Below are 27,955 nucleotides of genomic sequence, written 5' to 3'. Positions count from 1 at the left end.
TTGGTTTTACTCAGGTATTTAGATAGGTCTTTATTGCCAGCTTCAACATGATTCAATAAATACAAAATTTAAAAAAATGTCCATAGATTTTATTGGCATTTATAATAATTATTATTATGATTATTAATAAATATTCCAAACCAACTGAGATTCCCTGGAGATGTCTGACTATAGTTCAAACATGAGATGCACACAGAGTCCCTTATAATATTATATTACATTTATCTCAAGCTTATAAAAATATATATTGACTTCTCAAGTGTGTATTTACAGTACTTAAGATGTGGCTAATGAATATAAAAGCATCTGGAGATGAACCACCTTGATTCCCATTTGGTTTCTTGCGAAGGAGCGTTGCAGATGCTGCTCCAACAGGACTGGGGCTCTCCCAGCCCGTGGAGAAGGCAAGAGCCTGATGAGATGCCAGAGGCTGGATGGGAAGAGATCAGGGTCATTTTGAGGCACTTCCCTTGCAGCTCCAAAACAGCAATGCTGATTAATTTAATTATACTACTTCCCCAAGGAGAGACGCTGAGAGGATGCAAGTTAATTTTAATATCATAACAACAATCAATAGCTTAAACTACAGATTTTGTTGTGTTGGTGAGGAGCTCAATTAAAAGTGTTTATTCTTGCAAAAACCTGGGCTAGAAGGCTGCTTCCATGGGGGGCTTCCCTTTCCTCTCCTTCCTTGTAGGAGGGACCAGGAAAGCTGTATTACTAAGATGTTATTTATGTCTTCTCAGGGATCAGGCTGCAGCTCTGGGAGCTGCCAGTAATGACAGGCAGGCAGCACCATGCCTACAAAACTAATTTTAGGTGTGCCCTGGATTGCATGGATGCAGCCAGCACCATTTCCTCTGTGCTTTACTGGAGAATATTTGGGTTTGTTCACCAGCTGAGGTGTCAATACTCAGTGAAGTAGCTCATAGAGCAGAAGGGATGCAACTGGGAAAGAGTTTCCTTCAGCACAGATGGGGAAAGTCACCTTCCAGGAGTTGGGCACTGGGTGAGAGCTGCTCTCTAAATTTAAAAGCAATAAAAACTCCTTGTGGGGTTGCTGAGATCTGTCAGGCTGTATAAAAGTCCCCGTGGATTCTGTGGGACTCAGATTCAGTCAAAGAAAGGAACTGAGAGTTTCTAGCCAGGCAGAAGCCTGGGAAAGAGCTGGAGAAGAATGTAAATAATGCTTTATCTCTCTTGTTTTTCATATTGTTTATAGTTAAGTTCTATCACTTTGCACCAATGGTGTAGGATGTTTTCACTTCAGGACCAATGGAGTTGGTCCTCATCAAGCTCTGTATAAGAGCGGTGCATTTTGAATAAACCAGAGTTTTACTCTCAGCAGCTTCTGAGTCAGAGTCTTCTCATTCCCGTCCTGCCTCGACAGCGACAGATTCACCAGCAGGATACTGGATACAGAAGTGTTGGCTCTGGATCAAGACAGTGCAAAAAGGTCCATCCCACCCTGTGAACTCACCTACCACATGAAATGGCATCAGTACAGTTTGACTCATCTTACAAAACAGTGCTGGGAGAGCCTCGTCCACCCAGGAACGCTGGGCTGCCGACACAGGGGACAGAAGCCCTGCTCTCCTGCCGTGAGTGTGGCAGCACACAGCATTTCCCAGCCCGCCTGGGGGCTCCAAGGTGGGGTGCTCGGGGCCAGCAGGCCGCTCCTTGGGAGCAGGGACACGGCCTCACACCTGCACGCCCCGGCCGTGCATCCGGATCACCTGCGCCCGCAGGCTCTGGATCCCGCTCAGGAGGGTCTCCTGGTGCTCTGCCAGCGTGATCCCCAGGCTGAGGATGTCTCTGCAAAACGAGCCTCACGTCAGCCAGGACACACCGGCCCTGACCACCGCGGTTCCAGGCGTGCACAAGTGAGAAATCCCCAACCTTTTGTCCCAGCCAAAGCAGAACTGACACTCTGGGCCTGGGTGGTTCTGCCTCCTGGTTTGCTTCCTACAGAGCTGGACACAGCAGGGCTGTGAGGGAGAGTTCCTGCAATCCTTGAGGAAGAACATCCCACTGCACAGCCGTGCGCTCCACAACAGGAGCTGCGGAATTCCCAACACGAAAAGCCAATATTGGCTTTACTGACACTGACCAGGCATCTCAGGCTAACAGGAGCCCGCAGCACACCAGGCATGGGACAGCTCTGAGCCCACCAGCCTGTGGGAAGATGATGGATTTCATGTCTGGGGCTGCTGAGGGGCAAGAGGAGCAGCACTGGCTCCTCCTTTGCTCTCCCCAAAACCCAGACCTGCTGGTGATGCCAGCTGGGTGCTGTGGCAGCTGCTTTCACCAGCACCATGCAACGAAGGTTTTATTTTAAAAATCCCCTGTATGACCAGCACCTGCCAAGTGCTGAGCCCGTCCTTGGGAGCAGAGCTGCACTTTGGGGTTCCCTGTCTGAGCCATATGGAGCCCCCTTTCCCCAGAGCCCCTTTGGGCTGGAGCAGAGTGTGCAGGGCTGCAGCACCACAGTTACCAGTAAATCACATTGGATGTGGCTCTGCTCTCTGGCAGGGGTAGGAAACATTGCTCTCACTGCACCCACAACACAAGGTTACAGCCAGGAGAAGGGGTCACTTACTGGGCTGTCATCCTGGCCACCGACTCCAGGCAGCAGTAGCCCGCAGCAGTGAAGTTGTCCTTGTATCTGCCCATTTCTATGGCTTCCAGCCACTCAGCCACGGAGCTGAAGGACGGGAAGGCCGAGAAGGCTCTCTTGGAGAGGGGGAGGGACGTGCCGTGGGACCTGCCAACAGAGAGGGTGGTGAAGAGGGAGTGGGGCACGGCAGGGCCGAGGAGGGACGGGCAGGTGTGGAAACCTGGGGCACGTGGAGCTGGGGCACTCCGGGGGCTCCAGGCTCTGCAGCAGCTTGCTCAAGGCGTTGTGGATCTGCGAGAACTTGGGGCGCTGGCTGCGCTCCTTCTGCCAGCAGCTGAGCATCAGCTGGTGGAGGGGTGGCTGGCAGTTGGCCGGGGCGGGCAGGCGGAACCCATCCTCCACAGCCTTCATCACCTGCAGGACACAGGGGCTGGGCTCAGGTGCTGGAGGCAAACTGGAGGCAAACCCTGGGGTGAACCCCTGGGGCGAGCCTCCCTCCTCACAGCCACTCCTTCAGCAATGGCTGCACCATCATCCAGCTGCAGGGCACTCACATCCTGGTGGGACATGTCCCAGTAGGGTCTCTCGCCGTAGGACATGACTTCCCACATGACGATCCCGAAGCTCCACACGTCGCTGGCAGGACTGAAGTGGTGATACTGGACGGCCTCAGGGGCTGACCACAGCACCAGGCTCTTCCCACGCTGCACAGGCAGAAGGGCAGGAGTGATTTACTTGTCCAGAAGGATGTGGCCAATGCTGGCCAGTCATGGGTGGCCAGTCACTGTTCATTGTGCCCTGCCTGGCATCACAGGGTGGACACCAAGCAAACCCGTGTGCCATGAGCACATTTAGTACTAAGAGAAAACTTTTTCCTCAATTTGTTTCAAATGTCACTGCAACTGTATGCTACAGTGTGAGTCCTGAAATATTAATGGGAGAGGAGAATGTCCTCAGGAAGAGCTGATGGCATTCTGTACACTAATATTTAAGGGAAACCACCTCACAGCTGTACAAACACGAGTCCCTCTGCCCTGATTTGTGCAGCGAGGCTGTGGCTGGAGCAGGCGTGGTGCTATGCAGGTCCCTGACCAAACACACTGGATTTCTACCTGAGAAAGAAGCCTAAGGTGCAGAGTCCCTGTTCATACTTGAAGAAGGAAATGGGAGCCTAGGAAAAGTGTTGACAAAGAATGTGGAAATGCAGCTCACCATGGTGGAGAAGATGGTTTCCATCTTGTCTTCCTGCGGCCGCCTGAACCCCGTGATCTTGCATGCCAGGCTGCTGCTCACGAGGACCTTGTGGGCAGCCAGGCTTTTGTGTACGTAGCCCATCTCTGCCAAGTACGCCATGCCAGAGGCGATGCCCTGCAGCATGCAGATCAGCTGCGTGCCTGTGAGCTGCCCCTCGTGTTTCTGTGGAAGCAGAGCAGGAGAAACCAAAGGGCAGCCGTGGGAACACGGCCAGGGGAGTCCAAGCTGGGCAGACACCCCATACTCACTCTGAGAAAGGAGTCCAGCAGGCCGTTCCCCATGTACTCCATCACTATCATCATGGTGCTCCCTGCACAGACAGACGGACAAGCAGCACGGTGTCAGTGCCACCGTCACTCAGACTCTGCAGGGTTACAAATCCAGCTGCCAACCCCTGCACTGCCTGGCTTTTGGGGGAGATAAGGACGTTATCTCAGCCAGGTTATAACGAGCACTAGGACCAAGGCTTCCCTGCCATTCCCAGCTAGGAATGGATTCCAGGATCAGAAGCTCTTTTCAGCAGGACTCTGAAGCACATCACAAAGGACAGCACAGCCCAGTGAAAGCAAAAGCAACCAGCTCAGCCAGAATACTTCCTTTCCTAATAAAAAGCCTAGTTAGAATCAGCTCACATGCTCTGGTTTCTTTGGATTCAGATGAATATCCATTCAACTGTCACACCCATAGCCTGGTTCTGCACACACACCTCATGGGAGGGAGCTGCAGCAGTCAGTCTCATCTGTTTTACTGACAGAATCTCGCTTCAATTGACTTTTGTTAAGAGCCCACGTGCTTGGCTGCTAAGCCAGTCCCACTAGCTGCATTTATTAACCTGGCTGGAAGCTTTTTATTAATCACCAGACTGCAAACCCACGTGGGAACAGCTGCACTCAGGTAGCCAGCTGCACCTCCAGCCCCAGGTGACCTCTCCAATGCAGCAGTTTAAGCCCATTCCTGCAGAGGAGCCTCCTGGGACCCACCTACCTCTGGTGATGACCCCCTCCAGGCGGATGACATTGGAGTGGTCAAACTGGCCCATGGTGCAGGCCTCGGCCAGGAAGGAGCGCTGCTGCTTCTCAGAGCAGCCTGCCCGCAGCGTCTGGATGGCCACCGGCAGCTCCCGCTTGCTGGGCAGCTTCAGGCACCCCCGGCACAGCTCCCCGAACTCTCCTGCACAGCAGAGAAATGGGTTAAAGAGATCCGTGGCCACTCACACCAAGCAGCATCTCTCCAGACTCCTGCACAGCAGAGAAATGGGTTAAAGAGATCAGGCCACTCACACCAGGCAGGACTTCTGCCATTCATACCAGTCAGCATCTCCCCAGACCCCTGCACAGCAGAGAAATGGGTTAAAGAGATCCATGGCCACTCACACCAAGCAGCATCTCCCCAGACACCTATGCAGCAGAGAAATGGGTTAAAGAGATCCGTGGCAGGATTGCTGCCGCTCACACCAGGCCATCCTGAGCACCATGCCACTCCTCTGCTGACCTTCAGCCATCTCCAGAGCCTCTCAGCAGCTCTCTCCATGCTCTGCTCAGTGTATATTGTGTTTTAGCCCATGAGAGGAGGAGTGACCCCTGTCACTGAGGTCAGGCTCTGGGCCTGGGTGGTTCTGCCTCCTGGTTTGCATCCTGCAGAGCTGGACACAGCAGGGCTGTGAGGGAGGGTTCCTGCAATCCTTGAGGAAGAACATCCCACTGCACAGCTGTGCACTCCACAACAGGAGCTGCGGAATTCCCAACACGAAAAGCCAATATTGGCTTTACAGCAAAAAGCGTGTAGCTATGAGCAGCTTTATTGATTTGGAAATCAGGTTATTGTTGGGTCAGCAGTGAGACAAACACACTCCCGAATTCCTTAGATTTAAATGTCTTCATTACTAATTTCTTTCTTGATTTTTCAAACACCAGTTTGCTCATTAAAGGTACACGGGGCTCCTCTGAGCTGCTCCACTCTGCAGTTCAGAGGAAACCTCGTCCCCTCTTCAGTGTCCTCTCCCCTTCAACACCGTCCTTCAGCTGCAGGCAAAGCCCTTCCTCCTCCCTTCCTCCACCTCTGCTGCTGCTACAGCTGAATTTATCTTTAGGATAGCAAATGACAAAGAATGATCACGTTTCCCACACAGTAGCCATTAAGGCTCTAGGGTCCAGTCAGGGGTTTTAATTTGCTTTTAAGTTTTAGGCAGTGAAGTTGATGAAAATCGATAAATCATTAGGTTCACGTATTTATAAATCGTTTTCATGCTGCTGTCAAACTGCCCAGATGCAGATAATTGCTGATGCTTTCTGGTCTGTGTGGCGTTTGCTTGGCTGTGTTCAGTGCCTCAGGAAAACACCAGGAATGTGGAACAAAGCTTCTGGATAAAGTCCTCAGCCCCACTGCCATCCTCTGCTGCAGGTGGGTGCCCCAGGACTGCAGCAATGTCATGGCCCAGTGACAGGGGAGCACGCCAGCACAGCCCACGGCACAGCCACCACCCCGTGGGACTTGCCTGTCCTGATAATCCTCTCAATTTTGATGCTGGCATTGTCCAGTTCCTTGGCAAAGAGGTGCACAGCCTGCATGGGGTCTTCACAGGTGCTGGGGTCAATGTAAGTCCTCCTGGTTGGTATTTTAACTGCAGGGAAGGCAGAAAGGGCAGGTGAGAGGGGCTCGGCAGAACTTCCACCCACCCATCCTGGGAAACACTATCCCAGCTCATCCATCTCCTGTCTGTGGCAGAACCAACGTGCCACCTTTGTATAAGCAGAGCAAAAGACTTATTTCTAAGGTTTCTAAGATATCTTTTTTTGGGATTGAGTGAATCCAGCTGCTCTGCTCCACTGCCACAACCCCTGGGTAAAGGAGAGCAGCCCCTTTGCTCCAGTGAAGCTCCCACCCTCCAAAGCTAAGTGAAATGGTCAAGGCAGGTTCTTCTACTTCTGAGGTGCTTTGGGGAACAGAAAAGCATGGGCTTGTGCCAGGAATCAAATAAACTCATCAGTCCCGACATCTGAATTCCCTCTGACAACTGTGGTCTGTAAAATTACTGCTGCTCAAAAACCCAGAGTCGCCCCAGAAAACAAGGCAGTTTGCCCGTGTTCATGAGCAGCTGACAATAATTTATACACCCCATGTAAGCTGCGAGTGTCCCCATTTCCTCTGGCACGCAGTGGCCCACAGGCAGCCAGGACAGACATTGGCACGTGGAGCTGTCACCCCACGGTGCTCAGAGAGCCCTGCTGTGCTGGCCCCTGCTCTGGGATAACACAGCATGACAGCACTTCAAAAGTGAGGGCTCAGGGCTGCTTTGGTGCGTTATTAACCGTGATGAGTACAGGGATCCCCACAGTTACACCGGCTGTGACAGCTGGGCACCACTTACAGTGGAAGTACAGCTCCTCGTCCCCATCCTGGCTGGCTTTGCTGTACCCACACTGCCTGCAAAGACAAGGAAGATGCACACCAGCACCCGGGCAGTAGCTCCTTAGCCCAGGTCCAACCCCTCTGGACTATGCCTGGCCCTGCTCACCTCCTCCAGACCACCACGCCGACCAGCACGGACACCAGCACCGTCAGCCCCACGGTGGCCACCACTGCGATGATCAGGACGGGTTTCTGCTCTCTGGAGGCCACTGTCACTGCAGGAGGGGAGCAGAGCCACTCATCAGCGTGCTGTGGGGCAGGTTTGAGGAGAGGAGCTGCCTTGGTGACTGCTCCCATGGCCAGCCTGTGTCCTCCAGAAGAGCTGGGGGAGCTTTTCACCATCCTCACAACAATTCCTGCTCTGGTTCAGCTTTAAGAGGCCAGGCTGGTGGGATCAGTCCCACTGCAGGCAGCACAGCAGAGCAACCCAGCACTGCTCCTGGTTTTGGTAATCAGAGCTGAGGAAGAATCCTATTTATCAGAGGAGCATATCAAAATTTATGGCCTTACAAATAGTTTTCTTTCATCACACTAATCCCTTTTCCTCCTGTTTTTGCAAACAGGGGTATTAGATAGCTACATTTCCTATAAAAATTTTATTGGCTTCAATTAATTCTGAAATGTCTTCTGTGTGGCAAATGAAGGCAATTTAAAGCCCTGTTAAACACAATCTGTGGGAGCTGTTCTGAGCCAGCCAGCTCAGCCTTGCTCTTCCAGCCAGCGTGGGGGATTGTGCCGAAGCCCAACATCCCTCCAGCTTCTCTTTTAGTGAAATAAGATGCTTTTGGACCACAGTTATGAATGGGAATTTGAAAGGAGAAGTCTCAGCAGATAACAGTGTTGCTGGCTGCCCTGAGCCAGCCAAGGAGTAGGTAAGCCAAGTACCCCCTGAGCCAGGGCAGCAGCAGGAGGCTGGGAGCAGTCACGAGCTAAGCAGGTTTTTGGGCAATTTCAGCCAAAGAGCAGAGACTGTCCCAGCCTCCTCATGAGAAAGGAGCCAGAGAGCAACTGCCCTCATTGACTCTTCACTGAGAAGAGACAGCAGGACCAACCTCATCAAAACGGAATGGGAAAATGCAGGGAAAAGCAAATTCCTGGACAGCAGTGGCCCTTAGACCCGGAGAAGCAGAAGCAGAGGAAGAGGTGCTGCTCCATGAAACCAGGGGCAGGAGCTGGGAGCATCCCCAGAGCTCAGCTCAGAGCCCTGCTGCACTTACACTCTGCCAAGGTCTCCACTTCAATGCCAGGATTGTAGTTCCCATAGTCTGGGGAGGAAGATGTTCGGATTTGGAAAATGTAGAGGGTACCAGGCTTCAGGTTATTGACCGTCACGGCTGTGGATGTGGTTTTCACGGTTGAGTAACTTTGATCTCTCTGATCCTGTGAGATAATGAGATACTGAGATGGAGCTGGGCTGACAGCTGTGCCACAGAGCCAGCATGGCACAGTGTATGCTCAGCTCTGGGCCCGCCAGGACAGCCTGTCCAAAGAGCTCCAAAAGAAACAACACATTCACTGGATGTCAGACCGACAGAAATTACATGGGAAGGTCACAGGGAATGGCAGCTGGAGGTGGATGGTGCCGTGAAGACATGAAGGCAGAAGATGAGGTGGTGGGGACACCCCTCATGGAAACCTCCCCCTGTGCAGGCTCAGCTGGGGCACCAGCCAGCCCTTCCCTGCTCCCTGCTGAGGCTGCTGGGGTGCTGCAGCAAACCTGTGTGGATTGGGAAAGGGCAGCGGAGCCCCGAGGGGTGCTCCAGCCCCACAGCTCAGCACAGGACTGTCCCAGCCCCACAGATTGGCACAGGCAGTGTCCCAGCCCCCTTGTCCAGCACAGGCACTGTCCCAGCCCCACAGATTGGCACAGGACTGTCCCAGCCCCACAGATTGGCACAGGACTGTCCCAGCCCCACAGACTGGCACAGGCACTGTCCCAGCCCCACAGATTGGCACAGGACTGTCCCAGCCCCACAGCCTGGCATGGGCATGAGCAGCAGCCACTCGCTGCACTGCTCACATCACTACCAAATGTGCTTCCATTTGATAAGTTTTCCCCTTTGAATCTAAAAACAAAAGCTTTAAAAGCAGAGATTAGGAACTAAGTTGATATCCATGTCAGCATCAAGAGCCTCATTTCAGTGAGTAACTGCTAAACTGAATTTAAATTCTCTACTCAAGGAGGAAGGTTCCTCATTTCATACCCCAGGTATCATGTTCCTGCAGCCCATTTGCACAGGAATTAACGTCTCGGGCTGCAGCATTTGCCCTCCTCCACAGATCCCTCCTCTCAAATCTATCAGATGCTGGAAATCACATTAATATGAATCAGCTCCACGGTAGCTTGTTTCTAAATACAGAATGCTGACATGTCACCTGCACAGTGTGCCTGACACGCCATCAGCTCCATAACGAGCCTGAGCACACGCAGATAAGGTAATTTGCAGAACTGTGTCATAAACTGCATTCATTTTGATTTAGAGCCTTGTTCCTGCTCTGCCCACTGGTATTTTTCTCCTAAAATTCCCAACCTACTGCACCTGTCAAACAGCAGCAATTTTTAAAATCAAGGAGCTGCCAGAAAAATATTTGCTGTGTCCCCTGCCATGTAGAAGAGCCATCCACAGTCCCAGGTTTGTGGCTCTCAGTGCTAAACCAGTGCAGACCACAAGGTCCAACAGTCTCCTAGAGAGCAGGCTGGGAGTACAGAGACCACCTCCTGCAGGATGCAGGAACCCACTGTGGTGTCTCCGTGCCTGCCTAGCTGCAGTCACAGATGGATGGGCACCCCTGAGGGGAGCAAGGCCAGGACACAGAGCCAGCAGGGCACGAGCAGAGCCCATGGCAGTGCCTGGAGCCTACCTTCTCGAAGTACTTGACCTCGTACTCGGTGCCATTGGCAGTCAGGAAGCCTGGCTCCTGCCAGGACAGCGAGACACTCTTCTGCTCCACTTTATCTGTGCGGATGTCGGTGACGGGAGTTGGCACTGAAAATGCAGAGAGGAAACAGGCGGTGACTGAGGGGCTGCTCCTGCAAAGCCTTGTCCTGAAACAGCTGCAGAGTGTGGCTCCTGCAGACACCAGTCCCCTCTCTCTGAGTCAGGACTGGAAGGGCTCTGAGCTGGTGACCATGCAATGGGAGAAGATGGTAAAACACAACAGCTCTGTAATCCATGGGCAGCCTGAAACACTCCAAAGGAAAACCAGCAAAAATCCCAGCAGCACCCTCCACCCTTAGTGCTGCTGAGGGTGGCCTCGTGTCCTGGCCTCTGAACCCTGCTGAGGATGTCTGGGAAAGGCAAAACACAGTCTTTGATCAGGAGGGCTGGATATAGCAAGGCCTCCTGAACCACCTCACACCAGATCTACCCCATGCAGCTGGAGTGCTGGGAGCATGACCTCTGCTCTGAGAGCAGGCTGTGCCTCAGGAGCTGCCTGTGTATTTCTGGTCAGCACAAACTCCCTCCCTGACATGTGTGCATCCATTTAGTTCATCCACTGCAAGGTGCACTTGCCAATATTCCCATTTTAACCAGGATTGGCTCCAAACAGGTCTCCAGCCTATGCAGGCAGCAGGTCATAGCCCCCAGGCACAGCAAAAGCTGCACAGGGACATTGACTCTTTCCACTTGTCCTGCTTCCCATCAAATCAGGACATTTGCTGGACCTGTCTCTGTCCCACCAAGACTCCTGTGGAGAGGAACAAGACCCTAGAAAATAAACCGAAGTATCTGTGAAATTTTGTATTTATTACTTAGCTCATTAATCTCTGCTGAAGTAAAAAGCCCTCATGGTGTTTTATTCATGGTGATTTTCTCCTTGATTCCAAGTCACTTTGGCTTCCTGTGAGAAGAATCAAAGGGACTCTTGTGCCCACACACAGCTCCCTCTGCTGTGACCCACCCCAGGGTGTGGGACAGAGTCAAACATTATCCCCCAACACCTGCCTGGGGTCCTGCTCCTGGAAGGATAAGCTAAGTGCTCCTTACTGTGTTGTTGTATGATCCCCATCAATAAAATATCACACAGCTGCCCTCCTGTATCTCTGAATCCTGGAAATGGACTGGAGAGACCTGAATGCGTGGTCCTGACTGCTAACAAAGTCATCAGGAAAAATCCTACTCACTCTGGCATGTGCTTTAGAGCAGAGCCCATGGTACATGACAGAAAAGCAGGTGCCAGCCTCAAACATGTTTAAAAAACATTAAAGAAAATCACACGGGCTATAAAGCATTTCACACTGTGAAAAAAAAAAGTGTTTCCCATCAATATTTTAAGCTCTTCTATCATTGCCTCTATTCAAAAAAGCAAACATTAAATTATTCACCACTCTGCCTGATTTTCTGAACTCCATTCCTCTGTATGTGGGTTTTCTCCTGTTGATTAACCAGCGTAGCAGCAGAACAGGCATAAAACTACACGTGGCACCGTGTCCCTGCCCAGAACAACTCGCTGCATCCAACAGCTGCACTCAGCAAGGGACCCCAAACACCCCTGCTCGTGCCAGACAGAGCCACCTCTGCCCTCCCTCACCAGCTCCTAACACCCCAACACAGAACACGCCTCGGAAATCTCCTTTGCAAAGCAGAGGAGCTGCCCCACCAGGGCAAGCAGCCCTTTCAGGGCAAAGACCCCAGGAGCTCAGACATTTGCCCCAGAGCCAGCTCATCCTGGAGCCCCACTGCCCACGGTGACTGATCAGCCCTGGGCATCCCCAGGCAAATCTACTTTGGAGGGACCAAATCCAGCTCAAGCTCCTTCTCCAGCCTCAGGAAGGGGGATGCATTCTGGCACGGGTTGCATTATTAATCAGCAGCAGATTTAAAAGCTCTTTAAGGCAGGAGCCTTGTATTCCTGCCGGGAATACAAATGACAGTGGCCTGGAGTGCACATTTACATGGCTAATGCAGCTCCACTCCTGCAGGCAAACAGCTCCCCTCACTCCTCAAACACCTTTATTTAGTCCCATGCTGGGGACAGATTAGAAAAAACACAGTATTAATTTTGCCACCTGCAGACTAAATTGCATCTCTTCTTTTCACTGCAATTACGAGGAACGATGGACAATTCCCTCTGGTGACTGCTGGAGGGGAAGGCCAGCACAGAGCTGCACTCAGAGCTGGATTAGAGGAGCAGGATCTGACAGCTAAATAGAGTCTTGTTTCTTGTTTAATTTTTCCTCTTATCAGCAGACAGAGCTCCCCTGCTGCTGCAAGCACCTTCTGAGAGCTCAGCCTGGCAGCCACCACAGAAGGCATCCCCAAATCTCCTTCCTCCTGACCTCTGGCCCCATCCAGCACTTCTGTGGCGGGCTCCAGTGACAAGGGGCTGCAGAGTCAGGACCCCAAGAAGCCATTTGCTCCCAGGAGCAGCTCCCCACGCTGTCCCTGCCAGCTGTGGCTCCGTGTCCTGCCCACGCAGGGTCCCCTCCTCGCAGTGGGGTCTTACAGACCAGCCCAGCTCTGCAGCCACTCCCCCAGGAGACAACCTTCTCCCCTTCTTTGGTGGGCATGGGTTAACCATCGCTGCTACCCCTTGCACACGGTGCAAAGGCAAGAGGAAGCAGGGCACTGCTGACAGGGCAGCCCTGGCCTGGCACTGCCCGGGAGGGGACACCCTCAGCAATAAAAACTCTCAGTGGTCCAAGAAACTCCCGAGCCTCAGCTGCTTGGGTAATTCTGAGCCACCATCTGCATCTGGAGACTTGACAGCTCAACAAGAGGCATTGGTTTTGAACAGATTACAGGATTAATTATCCCATTCTTGATGTGCATTTCAGTTCCCCCAGGAGTACACGGTATTGAGTAAGGGGCTGAGATTTCCCCCTTCCCCAGGGGAAAAGCTGCTCTTATCTGCCAAGGCATGGGCTGGCATCACTGACTTGCTGCTTTGCTCCCTAGGAGAACAGGGCACTCACTGCCCACAGCTGGCCCAGCCCAGACCTGGGGGCCCAGGCAAGGTGGGACCTCCAGAGCACCGGTGCCTCTGCCTCCACCAGGCTGGAGGAAAGCCTTGTGATCAGATCTAAGCTCACCTCACCCCAGCCTGCTCTCTGTCCCCCTGGCCTGAGCTCAGGAGGCAGAAGACCTTCCCAGAGCTAAATCCATCCTTGAACAGCAAAGATCCTAATGAGGAATGACACCTCTGCTGAGGAGCAGTCTGCAGCACAGCATCCCCCAAAGGAGCCACAGGGATTATGGTATGAGGGAAGAGACAGCAACAACGTGCTCAAAAACATTTGATCAAGCGGTGGGAAAATTATTTATAACAAGATCAAAGTTTAATCTCTTCAGATGAAATTGTTGGGCCACTTCCTGCCAAGAGGTACCTGAGGATCATCTGTTTCCATTAACTGTGGCTTGGGAAAGGGTTTTCATGCAAATTAATAGTGTAACCACAGAGGAACGGACAAGGACATGACAAGGCAGAGCTGCCTGTCCTTCAGCATAGCCAGCAGCAGAGGAGGGACCTGACTGTCCTTTGGCACAGACAACAGCTGAGGAGGGACTCCTCAGCCAACCCCTCTGCTCAGGGATCTGTCCACAGGCACGGGCACTCACTTCCCTTACCCGAGGGAACAGAAATGCCAAACTGGAAACAGAAGGGGACAATTACAGTAAGAATTGTGTCACAGACCAGCGCAGCATAAAGAGAGGAAATCAATTTTTTTGTTTCTGAAGGATAGCCAACATTTGAATTATCTGTTTTAAGGAGCGTTTTTTGATGAATGGGCTGGAAATGTTGCTTCATCAAAGAGGTTGTTTTTTTTTTTTATGATTTGTAAACTCAAACTGCAGCCTGATCACAGAACAGACTTCTCCCTTCAAAGTTCAGGTATCAGCATGCTCACTCCTTGCATCCCAACAGCACCAACTGAACCCTCTGAGAGTGCCATGGGCCAGTATTCATCTGCCCCTCTGCCACACCCAAGCACCAGGACAAATACATTTGTGCTCCCAGAACAAACCGAGCAGGAACCGCCCAGCCCCAGGACGGTGACCACACCACCTGCAGACTGTTTCCCAGCAGCAAAGCCACCAAAACCCTGGATGCAGAGCACACCCCTACACGCCACAGATGAGACAGCACACCCCAGAGCTGAGAAAGCACAGTCCCTATACCCGTGAGATGACAAAGCAGACCCCTACACCCCAGAGATGAGACAGCACACCCCTACACCCCAGAGCTGATGAAGCACACCCCAACACCCCAGAGCTGATAAAGCACACCCCAGAGCTGACACAGCACACCCCTACACCCCAGAGCTGACACAGCACACCCCAGAGCTGACACAGCACACCCCAACACCCCAGAGCTGATGAAGCACACCCCAGAGCTGACACAGCACACCCCAACACCCCAAAGCTGACATAGCACACCCCAACACCCCAGAGCTGACCCAGCACACCCCAGAGCTGACCCAGCACACCCCTACACCCCAGAGCTGACCCAGCACACCCCTACACCCCAGAGCTGATGAAGCACACCCCAGAGCTGACCCAGCACACCCCAGAGCTGACCCAGCACACCCCAGAGCTGACCCAGCACCCCCCAACACCCCAGAGCTGCCGTGCCCTGCCCGTGCGTGGCACGTACCCGCGTGGCCGGTGGACACGGTGACCTCGGCGTACTGCTGTCCGGCCAGCGGGCTGAGGGCCGAGACGCCGTTGAGGGCCAGCACGCGGATGGTGTAGTTGACGTGAGGCAGGAGGTTCACCAGGGTGACCGTGCGCTCCACCAGCCCCGTCTGCTGCGGCACGAAGCCCACGCTGCTGCCGCAGTGCTGGCAGCGGCCCGCGGGCACCGCCGGGCAGCGGCCGCACCACAGGCTGTAGGTCAGGTCGCTGCGGCCGCCCGCGTCGGCCGGGGCACTCCACTGCAGCACCAGGGACGACTGCCGCAGGCTGTACACCAGGTCCCTCGGCGCAGACGGGGGACCTGCAGGCGACACAGTGTCCGTGAGCAGGCGTTGGTGTTGCTATAGTTTTGGGACTCAAAATGTCCCTCAGACAGTTTTGGATGTTCTGGGTCCAGGTCAGAAGCATTTGAGACCCTGGCAGGCAGCTGGAAACAGCTGTGATTTTGGGTGTGAGCACGGAATGATTTACCAACCTTGCAGGAAGAACAAGAAGTCACAAAAATTTAGATATTATAGTAGAAGTAGTTACAAAGTAGAGGGAAGAATTTTTTAGTATTGTACAAGGGGGTTTTAAATCCTGTACAGGGGGGGTTTTACTTTGTACATGGGAGTCAGAGGTTTTAAGATGGAGGAATGTAGGCCAGTCCTGTTTCTCCTCTTTCTTCTTCCTCACCTCCATGTTCTTGGTGATGTTGGCACTCACAGATTGGTTTAGAGTAGAAAAGCACCATTTAATATAGGTAATGGGCATTGGGGAAAAACTGTAACCATGTAACACGTAATGTACCATATAAAAGACAGCACAGCCCTGGGCAGGGAGAGAAGAAGCAGTCGGGAGTCAGAGAGGATGTCAGGGTGTGTGTGTGCCTCTGCCTGAGCTGTGAGCAAACCACAGCAGCCCCAGAAGAAAATCTTTTAGATAACTTAACAATAAACTGCCTTGAGACCGGACAACAAGAGACTGCTGAGACTTTCTTTGGAAGCTCGGGTTGGAGGAGGGATTTTTCCACCACACTGAGGCACTTCCCATCCTGCTTTCCTTCAGTCCCCACCCCTGTGGCAGAAATCAGCTGGAATGAAGTGTGGAGTGACAGTGCAAGGAACAGCCAGACTCCTGCAGCTCCTCCTGTCCAGCTCTGCTGGGGCACAGGGGCCACCCCAGTCCCCTCCAGAGGCTCTGCAGAGGGGGGCACTGAGCTGCTCCCATGCTCCCTTCTCCCCGTGGGTCACATCTGTCAGAACCCAGCACACCCCTCTGGCTGCCCTGGCTCTCTCCAGACCCCGGCAGGGGCTCAGAGACCTTGGCATGAAGTCAAAACCACCTGTGGCTTCGATTTTAGCCTGTGGAAAGCTGTCAATTTTGTGTGAGGAATTACACGCCACAATGGTTTGAGTAGTGTGGTAGTTGAATTAACACAGGGTGAAAAAGTAGAATTTTGGGGCTTTTCAGAATGGGATTCAGGGGGACAAGATGGAGGGATTTGGACGTGTTTTGGCCTACTTCTCCTTCTTCTTGCTCTCCATGTCTTGGTGTGATGGTGACACTTTGCTATTGGTTTAAGGCAGAGACACACTGTCTAACATAAGTGATAGATTTTGGCACGTTATTGTAGACATAGTACAGGTAGTTTTTGGTATAAAATGCAAACACCGCCCTGAGGGCAGACAGAATGCCATGGCCTCCTTGCTAGACAGAGCTCAGCAGGTCAGAGACAGAATGTTATAGATAAGGAAAAATAAACAACCTCAAGAAGCCAACCTTATGCATCCAGACTTCTTTGGCTGCACGGGCTGGGAAACGAGGATTTTACACTCTTGGGGTCATCCCAACACCGAGACATCCCCTCCCCAGTGCAGCAGCACCCCAGCACAAAGCCGAGGTGACACACAGAGCAGGCAGGGACAGCCTGGGCACTGCCTGGCTCTGCTCAGGACAGACAGAGCCTGGGCTGCTGCCTCGCTGCGGGGCTCCAGCCAGACCTACGTGTGCAGGAGGCAGATGGCGGGTCTGAAGGAGACCTGGAGTAATTCGTCTGGCACAAACAGAACGTGGAGGCTTCCTCGTGCGTGAAGCTGTGCTCAGGGCATGGAGAACAGAGAGGGAGGCGGAGGGAGAGCTTGTAAAACCCCGGCAGGCAAGCTGAAAGAGAGAGAGGCTGTTAAGGAGAGAGCAGCACAGGACAAACTGGGACATGTCTGATGACTGCATTTATTTCCCTGTTTCCTGGAACCTCCTTTGCTGCCCCTGGCCAGCAGACACCACCCTCTAAGCTGCTTTCCCTGAGCCACCTGCATGATCCTGGCATGAAAGATGTCCCTTGGTTCTACCCATTTGGGTTCTGTAGCTCTGACTGACTTTGATAGTAAATGTCACTCCTTATCTAGGGTGCTGGATAAATCAGGAAAAAATAGCAAATGTTAAAATTACCCCCAAAACTTATATTTCCTTCTTTAGAGCTGAGAAACCAAAGCAGAACTAGTAGCATATTCATAGAATGGAGACAGAGTGTGCTTTTTCCTTTAGTTAGGCAGCATTGACCACCACACAGGGCATCAGACACAACAGGAAAATCAATCCTGTTTACAAACATGATGGGATCCAAGCACTAAACCCAGACCCCCATCCCTCAGATGTGCCTGTCACACAAATCTGACATCTCATCGCAGGAAACCGAACATTTCCAATTAGAAGTGTCTTTCAGACTAGTCCACCCTGTTTTCTAACAGCCAGAAGTGAGTTTACAGAAGTGTCTGTCACTAATAATGACACAAAATGCCCCAGATTGCATGTCCCGGGAGCAGGCACCACAACCCCATATGAGTGTGTCCCACAAGGAGCCATGGGCTTTACTTGCTAATTTTTTTCCTTGTCTGTCCAAAACTTGCCCTTGAGAAGAACAAAAGTGCCCAACACATGTGATGCATCATATGTGTGTCTCTGTTTCTTTTTTCAGACAAACTCCCACCCTCTTCCACCTCATCCTACGAGTGTTTTTCTTGGTCTCCAGCTGGTTTAGGTGTCCCTGTCATTTCACAGTGCTTATTTCTGCAGTGGGTATGTGACAGCTCATGGGGGATCAGGTCATCAATTTATAGAATGAAATTCACTTTTTTTGTACACTGCTTTCTATCCTGTTCTGGTCCTCTGGTGCTCCCACAACTAAATTATTAAGCAATAAAATTGAATTTCATTGTCCCAGAGTCCCGAGTCAGATGGGTCAGATGGATCAACTGCTCTCTCCAGCTCCACCACCGCTGACCACAGAAGCTCCTCAAGTGTGCCTGATCCCTGTCACTGACAGAAACAGCACATTCCCCTCAAGGTAACACTTTGCACACTGCCAGACCAGCAGCAGAATCAGCTGCACTGACTTGTGAGGCGGGTTGGCTGAATACCCAGCATGAAGTAACCTTGGGAAAGGTTTCTCTTACCACCTCATCTGACACAGCTCCTCAGTCAGGAGCGGGTGTCTTTGAGAGAGAGCAACGTCCTCTCTCATTCCCAGCCTGTGCCATGGGGAAAGCAGGGGCACCTGAGGATGCAGACCTAGAAAATGCATGGTTTGCTACTCCAGTGGCACAGGACAGCTTTCCATTTCCCTTCCCAGTGAAGCCCTCCCAGCAGCAGCACTGTGTGTGCCAGCATGAATTAATAACAGCTGCAGCCTCACTCAAAATGCCTATACAGGCATTTATAATTAACACTACTACCCAGTTGTCTTCCAAAATCAGTTCCTTTCCAGTTTTGGTCATGGAATTGTATCTGACAAAGTTCATCTGCTTAAATGTGAGTTACTTTTCTCTTGAACAAGACATTCATAAAAATGCTCTTTAGGAAAGCTGCAGCTGAGGAAACAGGCAGCCAGCACTGGAGGTGCCACAGCAAGAACCAGGACAGCACCCCAGGCTGAGGCACTCCAGCAGCCCGACCATCCCAAACCCTCCCAGCAAAGGGCAGACTGGGAGCACTGGGCCCCCTCCAGCTCTTAGGCTTGCATCCAGCCCTCAAACCTGCAGTCTCGCCCCTGTTGTTCACAAAGCATCTCTCACAGGAGCTCTTGCTCCTGCTGACCCCTCACTGGACCAGGCTGGCACAGCCCTACTCCATCTGTCTAAACCCCATTATCAAGGCACTGTTTATCATGTTCCAAACATTTCATCAGTGCTGCAAAGTGCCTCAGGGCAGCACAGGGGGAAGGAGGGGGCAGCAGCCCCAAGGAGGGACAGATGCTGCCAGGCAGTGCCCATGGACAAGGACACGCTGCCCAAACCAGGCAGGGCACCTTGTGTAAATCACTGACACAACAGAGTTTCAGTGGGGCACTGAGGTGGCCAAAGAGCCTCGCTGGAAAATGTCCTTGGGTAGCAGAGAGGCTCCTGCCCCCTCCACACTGAGTTTGAGATCTCACCTTGTCTTACTGCACCAGCTGTGATCAATAGTGCAGGCAGAGAAGGGACAGCAGCCGTGTGCAATCCCTGTGCCAGTGTGAGAGGGACAGTCAGCACGAGGAGCAATCAATGCAGGCACCGAGTCAGACTCTTCTCACCTCGGCTCCATCTCTGCCAGGGTGGGAACGTTGGGCTGCACCACCCCAGAGAATCCAAAAGCACTTTCCCTTCCACACAGTTTGGAGGTTTTTAATAACTGGTTTTCAACAAGCAGCCTATGGTCCAACACATTGCCAGCAATTCTGACACCTCTAGACAATGCTACTCTGTAATTTTTGTCCTTGTTAAATAATTTGTGGAGTACTAAAATGAAAACCAGTGTCCAAGGGCAAGATCCTTGTGCATCCCCAACAACGAACTCCTAAAAGCCAAAATTAAATTTAGTGATTTAGTCCAGAAGTAAGACAGTCTTGAAATATCTAACAGAGTGCATTTGATGAATCAAGCCAGGAGTGACAGAACCTCATTGCTATTTATGCCAGAATGTTCCTCAAGGACACGCTGAAGCAGGCACATCCTCTGAGCCAAGTGCAATCCACTGTTGTCTCTCTCAGCTCCCTAATGCATCCACCAAGCAGTTCCTGGTGAAGGACTGGCTGACCTGCCTCTCCAGCACCCTGCTGAGCATTTTAGCTCACACAAACCCCTCAGCTGTGGGCAAGACACGTCCCCTCTGGATTTCAACAGCCCCTCCAACACGTTCATCCAGCATCCAGATATCCATGACCTTAACCTCACAGGAATTCTGCAAGCAACTTGTGATGCTTGTAATTGTCAGAGCAGCTTGCTCTGAAATTAAATGTCATGGAGCGATTTGTGTCTGGATCTGTCACGACTTCCAAAGCCATCATTATTTCAGGCACACTGTGAGCAGCAATGTAACGTGCAATCCCAAACGATGAACACCTCCAAGGATGGGCATTACTGCAGACAGACTGGAAAGAGAGCTCATTTTACATGGCTGTTCCACGTGTGGCTGGTGGGCAGCAGCATCCAACACCTGGCTGATCCCACCTCACAACCCCCCTCAATGTGCCCAGCTCCAGAATTCCTCTGGAATTTCCTCCAATTCCACACAGCAGCAAGCACAGGGCCTGGCTGTTGCACGCCTGTGGCTGCATCCGTGATGAAAGCAAAACCTGGTGCTTTGTGCAACTTGCAGAGCCCCAGGAGGAAAAATAAACGTATGCATAATCCTCCAGCATCAGTCAGCAGATAAAGTACACTCCAGGAGCACTTACAGGTTTGTAAGCTAATGTATAAAAGATGAAACAAATCAAAAGCTCCAAGTGCTGTACATTTGGATTCATCTTTTTTGTATTTAAACAGAAAAGGAGACCTCAGGCTTCAGGAGGTATCTTAGCAGTAAATGACAAAATATTGTAATTTATTATTTTAAATTTCTCTAACTTCCAATTGAACTATTTCTTTTCCACCTAAGGACACTGCAGTGACACAATGCTGTGGTGGGACATATCCAATGGACAGAAGAGCATCTTAATCACCCCACATCCCACTCCCACCCTAAACCTCCATTTTCTCCCTAAGAGAGATACAAATAAATCTTCCTTGTGTCTTGTCCATAGCAGGTTGAATTCAACATGCTGCTCAAAAATCCATCCAATGATGCAGACAAGGAGGGAGAATTTCTGTTATTCCCCATTTCAAACAGCACCTGTGGACTAGGCTGTGACTGAAGCCACCTCCTGTGCGAGGTTTTGCTCCCCAGAAAAGCAGCAACACTCATCTCTTTAAAAGGTCATTTAAAAATCCTGACAAAGCACTAGAAAGTATCTCAGCTCTAAAACTGTTTCCAGTGATGTCATTCCCATGCAGACAAGGGACAGGGACACTAATTAGACCATAACTGACCGGACCAAGCAGGGCTCCAGGTGCTGGTGAGGGGCAGCAGAGCATGGGACACAGCAGCAGGGCAGAGCTGGCTCCTGCCAGTGCTGTCAGAAGAGGAGGAAAATGAACTGAGGGGGAGACTTTGCCAGAGCACAAATTTACGTTTCTGTCAAAGAAGAGTGGCTGGCAGCTATTTTTGGTAACTGGCCTCCATCATGTTCATGCAATGTCTGGTTTAAGTTGTCTTATTTGCAGCAAATCTGGCTGGTAAATATTAACCTTGAGCTTTGTTGAAATTCTCCTTGCAGATATTACTAGAGATTGGATAGAAAAGATGAAGCAGAAGGAGGCAATTTTGAACGAAAATGTCAGGCAGATCCCCCACATCCTGGCTTAATTTACACAAAAGCTATTGCTACACAGCACAAAACAAACAGCACAAAGGGGCTACAGCTCACACCTGACAAAATTATTGCCAAAAAAGACATCAAAGCTGAGAAGCCAAGTGAAAATAAAACAGGGATGGGCAAGGGCTCATCCCCAGAGCACAGGACTGCCCAATTGCCTGCCATGCATCCTCTGGGAATGGGTTTTATGGTCAGACTAAGCACAGAGCAGCATCTGGCTACAGAGATACATCAGACAAGACAAGCAGTCTGAGGGCATTTTCAGTGACAAACTCTCCTCTTCTTCATGAGTGGATGTTAAACAGACACTAAAGCTGTGCAGTCCCACCCCAGAGATGGCTGCACTCCACCGAACACCAAAACAATTCATCAGGAACTTGTCAGGAGTGCTGGGGTGCCTCTGGAGCAGTGGTGCAGGACAGGAGGATGGACATGGAAAGACTCAGCTTTCCTGCAGCCAGAATTAGCAGAGTCAGAAAACCTATTGGCCTTTTTGTCATCTCTCCTAATTTCAGAGTGAGGACACAAACCTTCCCTTGGATGTTTTCAGTATTTAAATCATGATCACAGGGACACCAGCTATGCCACCAAGGTTAAACTCCTTCACCAGTTCATCTCCTGCATCCTGCACTGTCACCACCACCACAGTGCTGATGCCACCACCACAGTCCTCCTGCCACCACTACAGTCCTGCTGCCACCACCACGGTCCTGATGCCACCACCACGGTCCTGATGCCACCACCACGGTCCTGCTGCTTGCCACCACCGCAGTGCTACTGCCACCTCCACCCTGACCCCCATGCCACCCCACAGGCACCAGCAGCAGCAAAGCCCCCACCACCCCCAGTCCACCACCCAGACCTCTCAGGCCCACAAGAGCTGCAACAGAGACTGTGGCTAAGAAGTTTCATGGGCCAGCAGGACTCACACCCTCTGAGCCCTCCAAAGTCACCAGCACAGGACCACGGTGGTGGAGCCAGGTGTGTTGTGCCATCACCTGGTTGGTTTAACACCCCCAAACTCCCAAAGCACCCACCTGCCTCCAGCTCAAGGGCTTTTGTCATCACTGAAGAATTTCCACAGCCCCGGCAGCTTTCATCAGAAATCTTCTAAAGCTATTCACTTAGCACTATGCTAATGCAGGGCTGCAAACAAACCCAAAACTTTCAACCCTTAAAAACTATTTTCTGGTATTTGACCCGACATCAGACGCTGCTCCACAGAGAATGACTAATGACCTGCTTTCTGTGAGAGGGGAGAGAAACTTAATTATGTCCATTAAATTACTTCAAATATTTTTCCTCGGAGAATATGAATTATTTAAACTCAACACAGAGAAACCTGAAACATTAGCAAAAGCCTTCTGGGACTCACTATGTAAATCCCCACTCCAAACAGATGTGGAAAGCATGGCAAGCTGCCATGCAGCCACTGAAGCAATCAACAGCACTGAGATTTCAATTTGATAGCTTTAATAAGGTCTTCTTAAGGAGAAACCACTGCCCAGAGCACTGGGAAGGGCATCTCACCACCTGGAGGAGGCAGCACCATCAGCACAGTGAAAAGCCTGGAGGTGCTCCTGAAGGGCAGGAAGATCACTCTCCTACTGCACCACCTGCCTCCAGTGTGGGGGAACTCCACCTGCCTGGGATTTATTTAGCTGTTTTCCTCTCGGTCTGTTTTTGAGGTGAAAAGGGAGAGATCCAAGGCAGCAAAGGCATGGGTATCAAAGGTTCTTTTCAGACGTGTTTTACTGAAGAGCACAGCCCCTCTCCCAGGTCCCAGCTGGCAAGAATGTGCCTGGGGGTGGCATTAGCCCAGCAACTCTCTCCATTCAGAGGCTCCACACTCTGAGGAAGAGCAGACAGCCAGCATCCCACACCTGGCTCTCACCTGCCTTTGAAAGCAAGATGGAAGTGGTCAGAACCCCAGGTTTGTTAGTGGGATGCAGAGGGTGCATCCATTTTTGCAACTGCCCTTAAACATAACCTTGTGAGCTGTAAAGTCACCAAATTAATAAACCATGTCCAAAGCGTATCAATAGGGATATTAATGTTCTAGAGTAATTTTAACATTGCAGATAAAGCTGTGGGAATGCCTGACAGCATCCAGAGCTCAGACACGTCTCCCCAGCCAGCACCATGCTGCAGAACAGCTCCAACTGCCACCCTCCAAACAAACCTCTGGTGGTTCACTGGGGAACTGCCACCACCCAAACAAACATATTGCTGGCACAAGACAATTCCTCTTGCCCAAACTGCGCTCAGGCACCAGAGGAGTCTGGCAGCAGCATGGACTGACACAGGCAAAAGCTGCCAGGCCACCGATGGCCACTTTTACCTCTGCATCCCCCGTCCTTCTCCTCAAAGCCAGGGCTGCACATGCATTTCCCTATGGGGACCAGCCACTCGCCCTCAGCGCTGCAGTGCATCCGAGGGGGGTTATCCACATCCACCTCAGCATGGGCAACACAAGTGCCCTTCACTTCCACCAGCGTCACAAAGGCCGTCTCTGCCACCGTGTCTGGGAACATGGCCAAGTTCTGCACGGTGCTGAGACACTTCTTGTAATAAACCCGCACGGAGACCAGCGCCACGCAGGCGCCCACGTCCTGGAAGCCCAGGTGGAAGCCTCTCTTGCTCAGGTGCCCAATCTCCCTCAGCTCTGTGTTCAGCTTCATCTTGCGCTCGCCCAGGTCTCCCTGTGTGAAGCTCTCGTCAGCGGCGATGGTGTCGATCTTGGTGTGCCTGCTCTCACGCACGCTCCGGCCCAGGTCGGAGTCCGACTCCACGTAGTACAAGTTGAAAGTCTCCTTGCACGTGCTCGTCACCCCAGGGATGCTGTTGCAGTCCCTCAGGGTGAATTTCAGCTCAATGAAGATCCTCTGGCCGTCACGCCTGGCGATCCAGCCCGTCTGCAGCCAGTTGTTCTGGTTGGGCTCCATGACGTTGCAGACCTGGTAGGTGCGTATGGGTCTGTAGGTTTCATCCACGCCGCTGATCTCTTCCCACTGGGGACAAAACACAAAGCTCGGGAGCTGCCCCAGCACATTCACACCACCAGCATCAATGTCACTACCACAAGCCTCCCCACTACATGCCATTATGCTGGAAGTCCTCAGCCCACCAAACCCACCAGCTGTTCCTGGACCACCTAACACCTGAGCTCTCTGCAGAGGTGCAAATGTGAAAATGCAACCAGAAAGGCAGCACTGGCAGCAGATCTTGGAAAACAAAGCCTGATTCTGGACACATCATCTGCTGAGGAGCCAGAGCCTTCATCTCCCATGCACTCCTCAGATTTTCTGTCCCTGGGAAGGTGCATCCACAGAGTGTAACCCTGGATGGAGTTAGGCCACCAAAAGAAATCCAAGATTTCCAAGAAATCCATCTCTAGGGAGATGTGACAGCAGTCACACCACCACACGAGGATCTAAAACGCCTTTATAAACAGCAGCAGCTTCTCTGCCAGGAGAAGTTTTAGCTACAACAGGACAAATTCGCCAACTGAAAGTGAAACAGTGTTTCCCCAAAGCTATCAGCAGAGATTCTGATCAGTGAAATGATGATTCAACCCTCGCAGCCTGAACGACGACCTGGCAATTTCCCAAAGCAGTTCTTTCTGGGGGTAAATTTATGCAAAACGGTCAAAACAGACCCAGAACAAAGTTTCTTCTGCAAACAGCTGTGGCACACAGATGACTCCAGAACCTATCGCTCTTCCCTCTGAACGCTTTGTTTCCATTCAGGAAAAGGAACCCAAAGCTGCAAGGAGCACAACTCCAAGCTTACTGAAAGCGCCTTTAGACCAACAGCAGCAGCAAAGCCGGGAGCTGATGAAATGAATGTTACAGGACACAGCTCCCAGTGACCTCCCCAGCCACAGCCCTCAGATCGTGAGGGCTTGACTGGCCCTTGGTGCTCATGCTGGCGTGAGAACCACAACACAAAGCCTTAACTAGCCAGTGTTTATTGGCTTGTTTCAGCAGTGTAAAACCCCTTCTGAGGAGGGACCTCGCTCTGCTCCCTGGGCTCCTGGCACTGATCATACCAAGCTACCCATCAACCTTGAATGAGGAGGTCCTGTGGCTGCCAGCCCCACCCCAGCTCCGAGGGAAGCAAAAGCTCTCATAAAGCAGGACTTCAAATGCTGCTGAGCACCAAAAGCTGACAGACCTTTTCACCCTCTCCAGTGGCGCAGAGGGACAGTCCCACCCCCGAGCTTACCCCGTTCGATGGGTGTGAGGTCCAGCCCAGCTCTGCCTGCGATTCCTTGGAGTCCAGCAGGACAACTGCAGGGAAGACAGCAGGTTAGGAAAACCACCGACACAGGAAATGCTGGTAAAAAAATGCTGGGAAAACCCACCGAGTCCATGCATTTGGAAGCTTAGTGCCGTGCTGTGCCAGGTCTCCCGAGAGCAGCTCCCACCCCGGTTGCACCAGCCATGGCATCACCGTGTGAGCACCAAGCGCCACGAAGCTGTCACTGCACACCCAGAACAACCTCGCAGGTGCCTGATCAATGCCCTAACGATTTGCAACCCCAGGGGACGGTTCCTCGGACACCACAGACAGCACTGCCACTGTACCATGCCCACAGCGTGCGGATGCTGGAACTGAAAGGCACCAGCAGCTGCTTTGAAAGAGGGATTTCCCTGGCAAACGACACCCTTTTTCCACAAACCAGCCAATTCTGCCTTTGACGGGAAGAGCTATTTCCCTCAGTTCACAGCTTCACCATCCTTCCACAGCCAGCAAACAGCCACAGCTCCCGACTGGTTCAGACACCGGGAACAAGGGGCGCGGCGGCGCATCCCCGGCGGGCGCATCCCTGGGCACCGTTCCGCCCGCAGCGCTCCGGGATGCTCCGAGACACTCTTCTCGCCTCCGGGACCGGTGGGGTCCGTCCGTGGCAGCGCAATCTCCGCGAACACGGACCCCGGGGCTCGAACCGTCTCCCTGTCACGGTACTGCCAGAGCGCTGTCGTGCCTCCGGTGATCGCGGGGACCGGGACACCCCGGGCTGACCCTGTCACTCAACCCGTCCGTTCTCTCCCGCTCCTCCGGCAGATCTCCGCGCCCCGGACAGCGGCGGCACATCCGCCGCACAACCCGTCCGGCCAGCCCCGGAGCGACCGCTCCCGGTACCGCAACGCGCAGCCCGACCCGCCGCGGGCAACAAAAGTCGGGGCCGATGCGGCCACACCACGCGCCGAGGCAGCCGGGCACGGGGGACACGGCGGTGACGGAGCACCGGGGACACGGCGCGGGAGCGGCGAAGAACCGGGAGGCGCCGGAGCACCGGGAGGCGCCGCCGCCTTGCCCAGCTCACCCTGCTCGGCGGCGGCGCGGGGCAGCACGGGCAGCACGGGCAGCAGCGGCGGCAGCAGCAGCAGCAGCACCGGCAGCGCCGGCAGCACCGGCAGCACCGGCAGCACCGGCAGCACCGGCAGCGCCGTCTCCATGGCGCCGCGACTCCGCGCCCCGCGCCGCCGCCGCGCCAACCGCCGCCGCCGGGGCGGGGCCTCGGCCCGCGCAGCCAATGGGCGGCAGGGGCGGGGCGGGAGGGGCGGGGCCAGGGCAGGCGGGCTGGAGCCGGCTGAGGGGCGGGGCTGCGCTGGGGGATCGGGTTCTGCCGCCGGGCTCGGTCACCGGGCTCGGTCACCGGGCTCGGTCACCGGGCTTGGGTTCTCCCTCCGGGCTCGGGTTCCCCCACCGGGTTCTGCCACCGGGCTCGGTCACCGGGCTCGGGTTCCGCCACCGGGCTCGGTCACCGGGCTCGGGTTCTCCCACCGGGCTCGGGTTCTGCCACCGGGCTCGGTCACCGGGCTCGTTCTTCGGGCTCGGGTTCTGCCACCGGGCTCGGTCACCGGGCTCGTTCTTCGGGCTCGGGTTCCCCCACCGGGCTCGGGTTCTCCCACCGGGCTTCGTCACCGGGCTGGCTCACCGGGCTCGGGTTCTGCCACCGGGCTCCTTCACCGGGCTGGCTCACCGGGCTCGGGTTCTGCCACCGGGCTCGGTCACTGGGCTCGGTCACCGGGCTCGGGTTCCCTCACCGGGCTCGGGTTCTGCCACCGGGCTCGGTCACCGGGCTTGGGTTCTCCCTCCGGTCTCGGGTTCTCCCACCGGTCTCGGGTTCTCCCACCGGGCTCCGTCACCGGACTTGGGTTCTTCCCTTCCTCCCATCCAGGACAGCTCAGTGTGGATCAGTGCAGCAGCCCTGGAGCCCCTCCTGCCCTGCACACGCAGCCCAGGGGCTCCTGGTGGGACCAGGAACAGCCACGCTGACTGGGGCACGAGTTCATACCACCAAAACCCTCCCTCCATCAT

The 27,955-nt window shown here is 53.1% G+C and overlaps 1 protein-coding gene across 1 annotated transcript; it reads right to left on the bottom strand.

Moving 5' to 3' along the window:
* Positions 1 to 27,133, bottom strand: EPHA10 (EPH receptor A10). The gene is made up of 17 exons (XM_030290391.4): positions 26,958 to 27,133; positions 25,853 to 25,917; positions 23,967 to 24,636; positions 16,903 to 17,058; positions 14,876 to 15,217; positions 10,142 to 10,266; positions 8,497 to 8,659; positions 7,386 to 7,494; positions 7,239 to 7,294; positions 6,366 to 6,491; positions 4,856 to 5,041; positions 4,120 to 4,181; positions 3,830 to 4,033; positions 3,172 to 3,321; positions 2,838 to 3,031; positions 2,600 to 2,764; positions 1 to 1,815 (listed from the first exon to the last, which is right to left on the bottom strand). Exons 1-17 carry the CDS (start codon positions 27,088 to 27,090, stop codon positions 1,701 to 1,703), a joined length of 3,021 nt encoding a protein of 1,006 aa, XP_030146251.4. The 5' UTR covers positions 27,091 to 27,133; the 3' UTR covers positions 1 to 1,700.
* Between the last annotated feature and the right edge of the window lie 822 nt (positions 27,134 to 27,955).

Source organism: Taeniopygia guttata, chromosome 23 (assembly GCF_048771995.1).
Source record: "Taeniopygia guttata chromosome 23, bTaeGut7.mat, whole genome shotgun sequence".
Classification (NCBI taxonomy): Eukaryota; Metazoa; Chordata; class Aves; order Passeriformes; family Estrildidae; genus Taeniopygia; species Taeniopygia guttata.
Note: the sequence above shows the minus strand (reverse complement) of the source record. Positions and strands in the feature narration are given on the sequence as shown.

Coding starts and splice junctions, on each gene's coding strand:
- EPHA10 (XM_030290391.4), bottom strand. CDS start 27,090: ATGGAGACGGCGCTGCCGGTGCTGCCGGTGCTGCCGGTGCTGCCGGTG. Junction 5,042..6,365: donor TGAGAGGATTATCAGGACAG/GCAAGTCCCACG, acceptor TCTGCTGTGCAG/GAGAGTTCGGGGAGCTGTGC. Junction 3,032..3,171: donor GGGACATGTCCCACCAGGAT/GTGAGTGCCCTG, acceptor TGTGTCCTGCAG/GTGATGAAGGCTGTGGAGGA.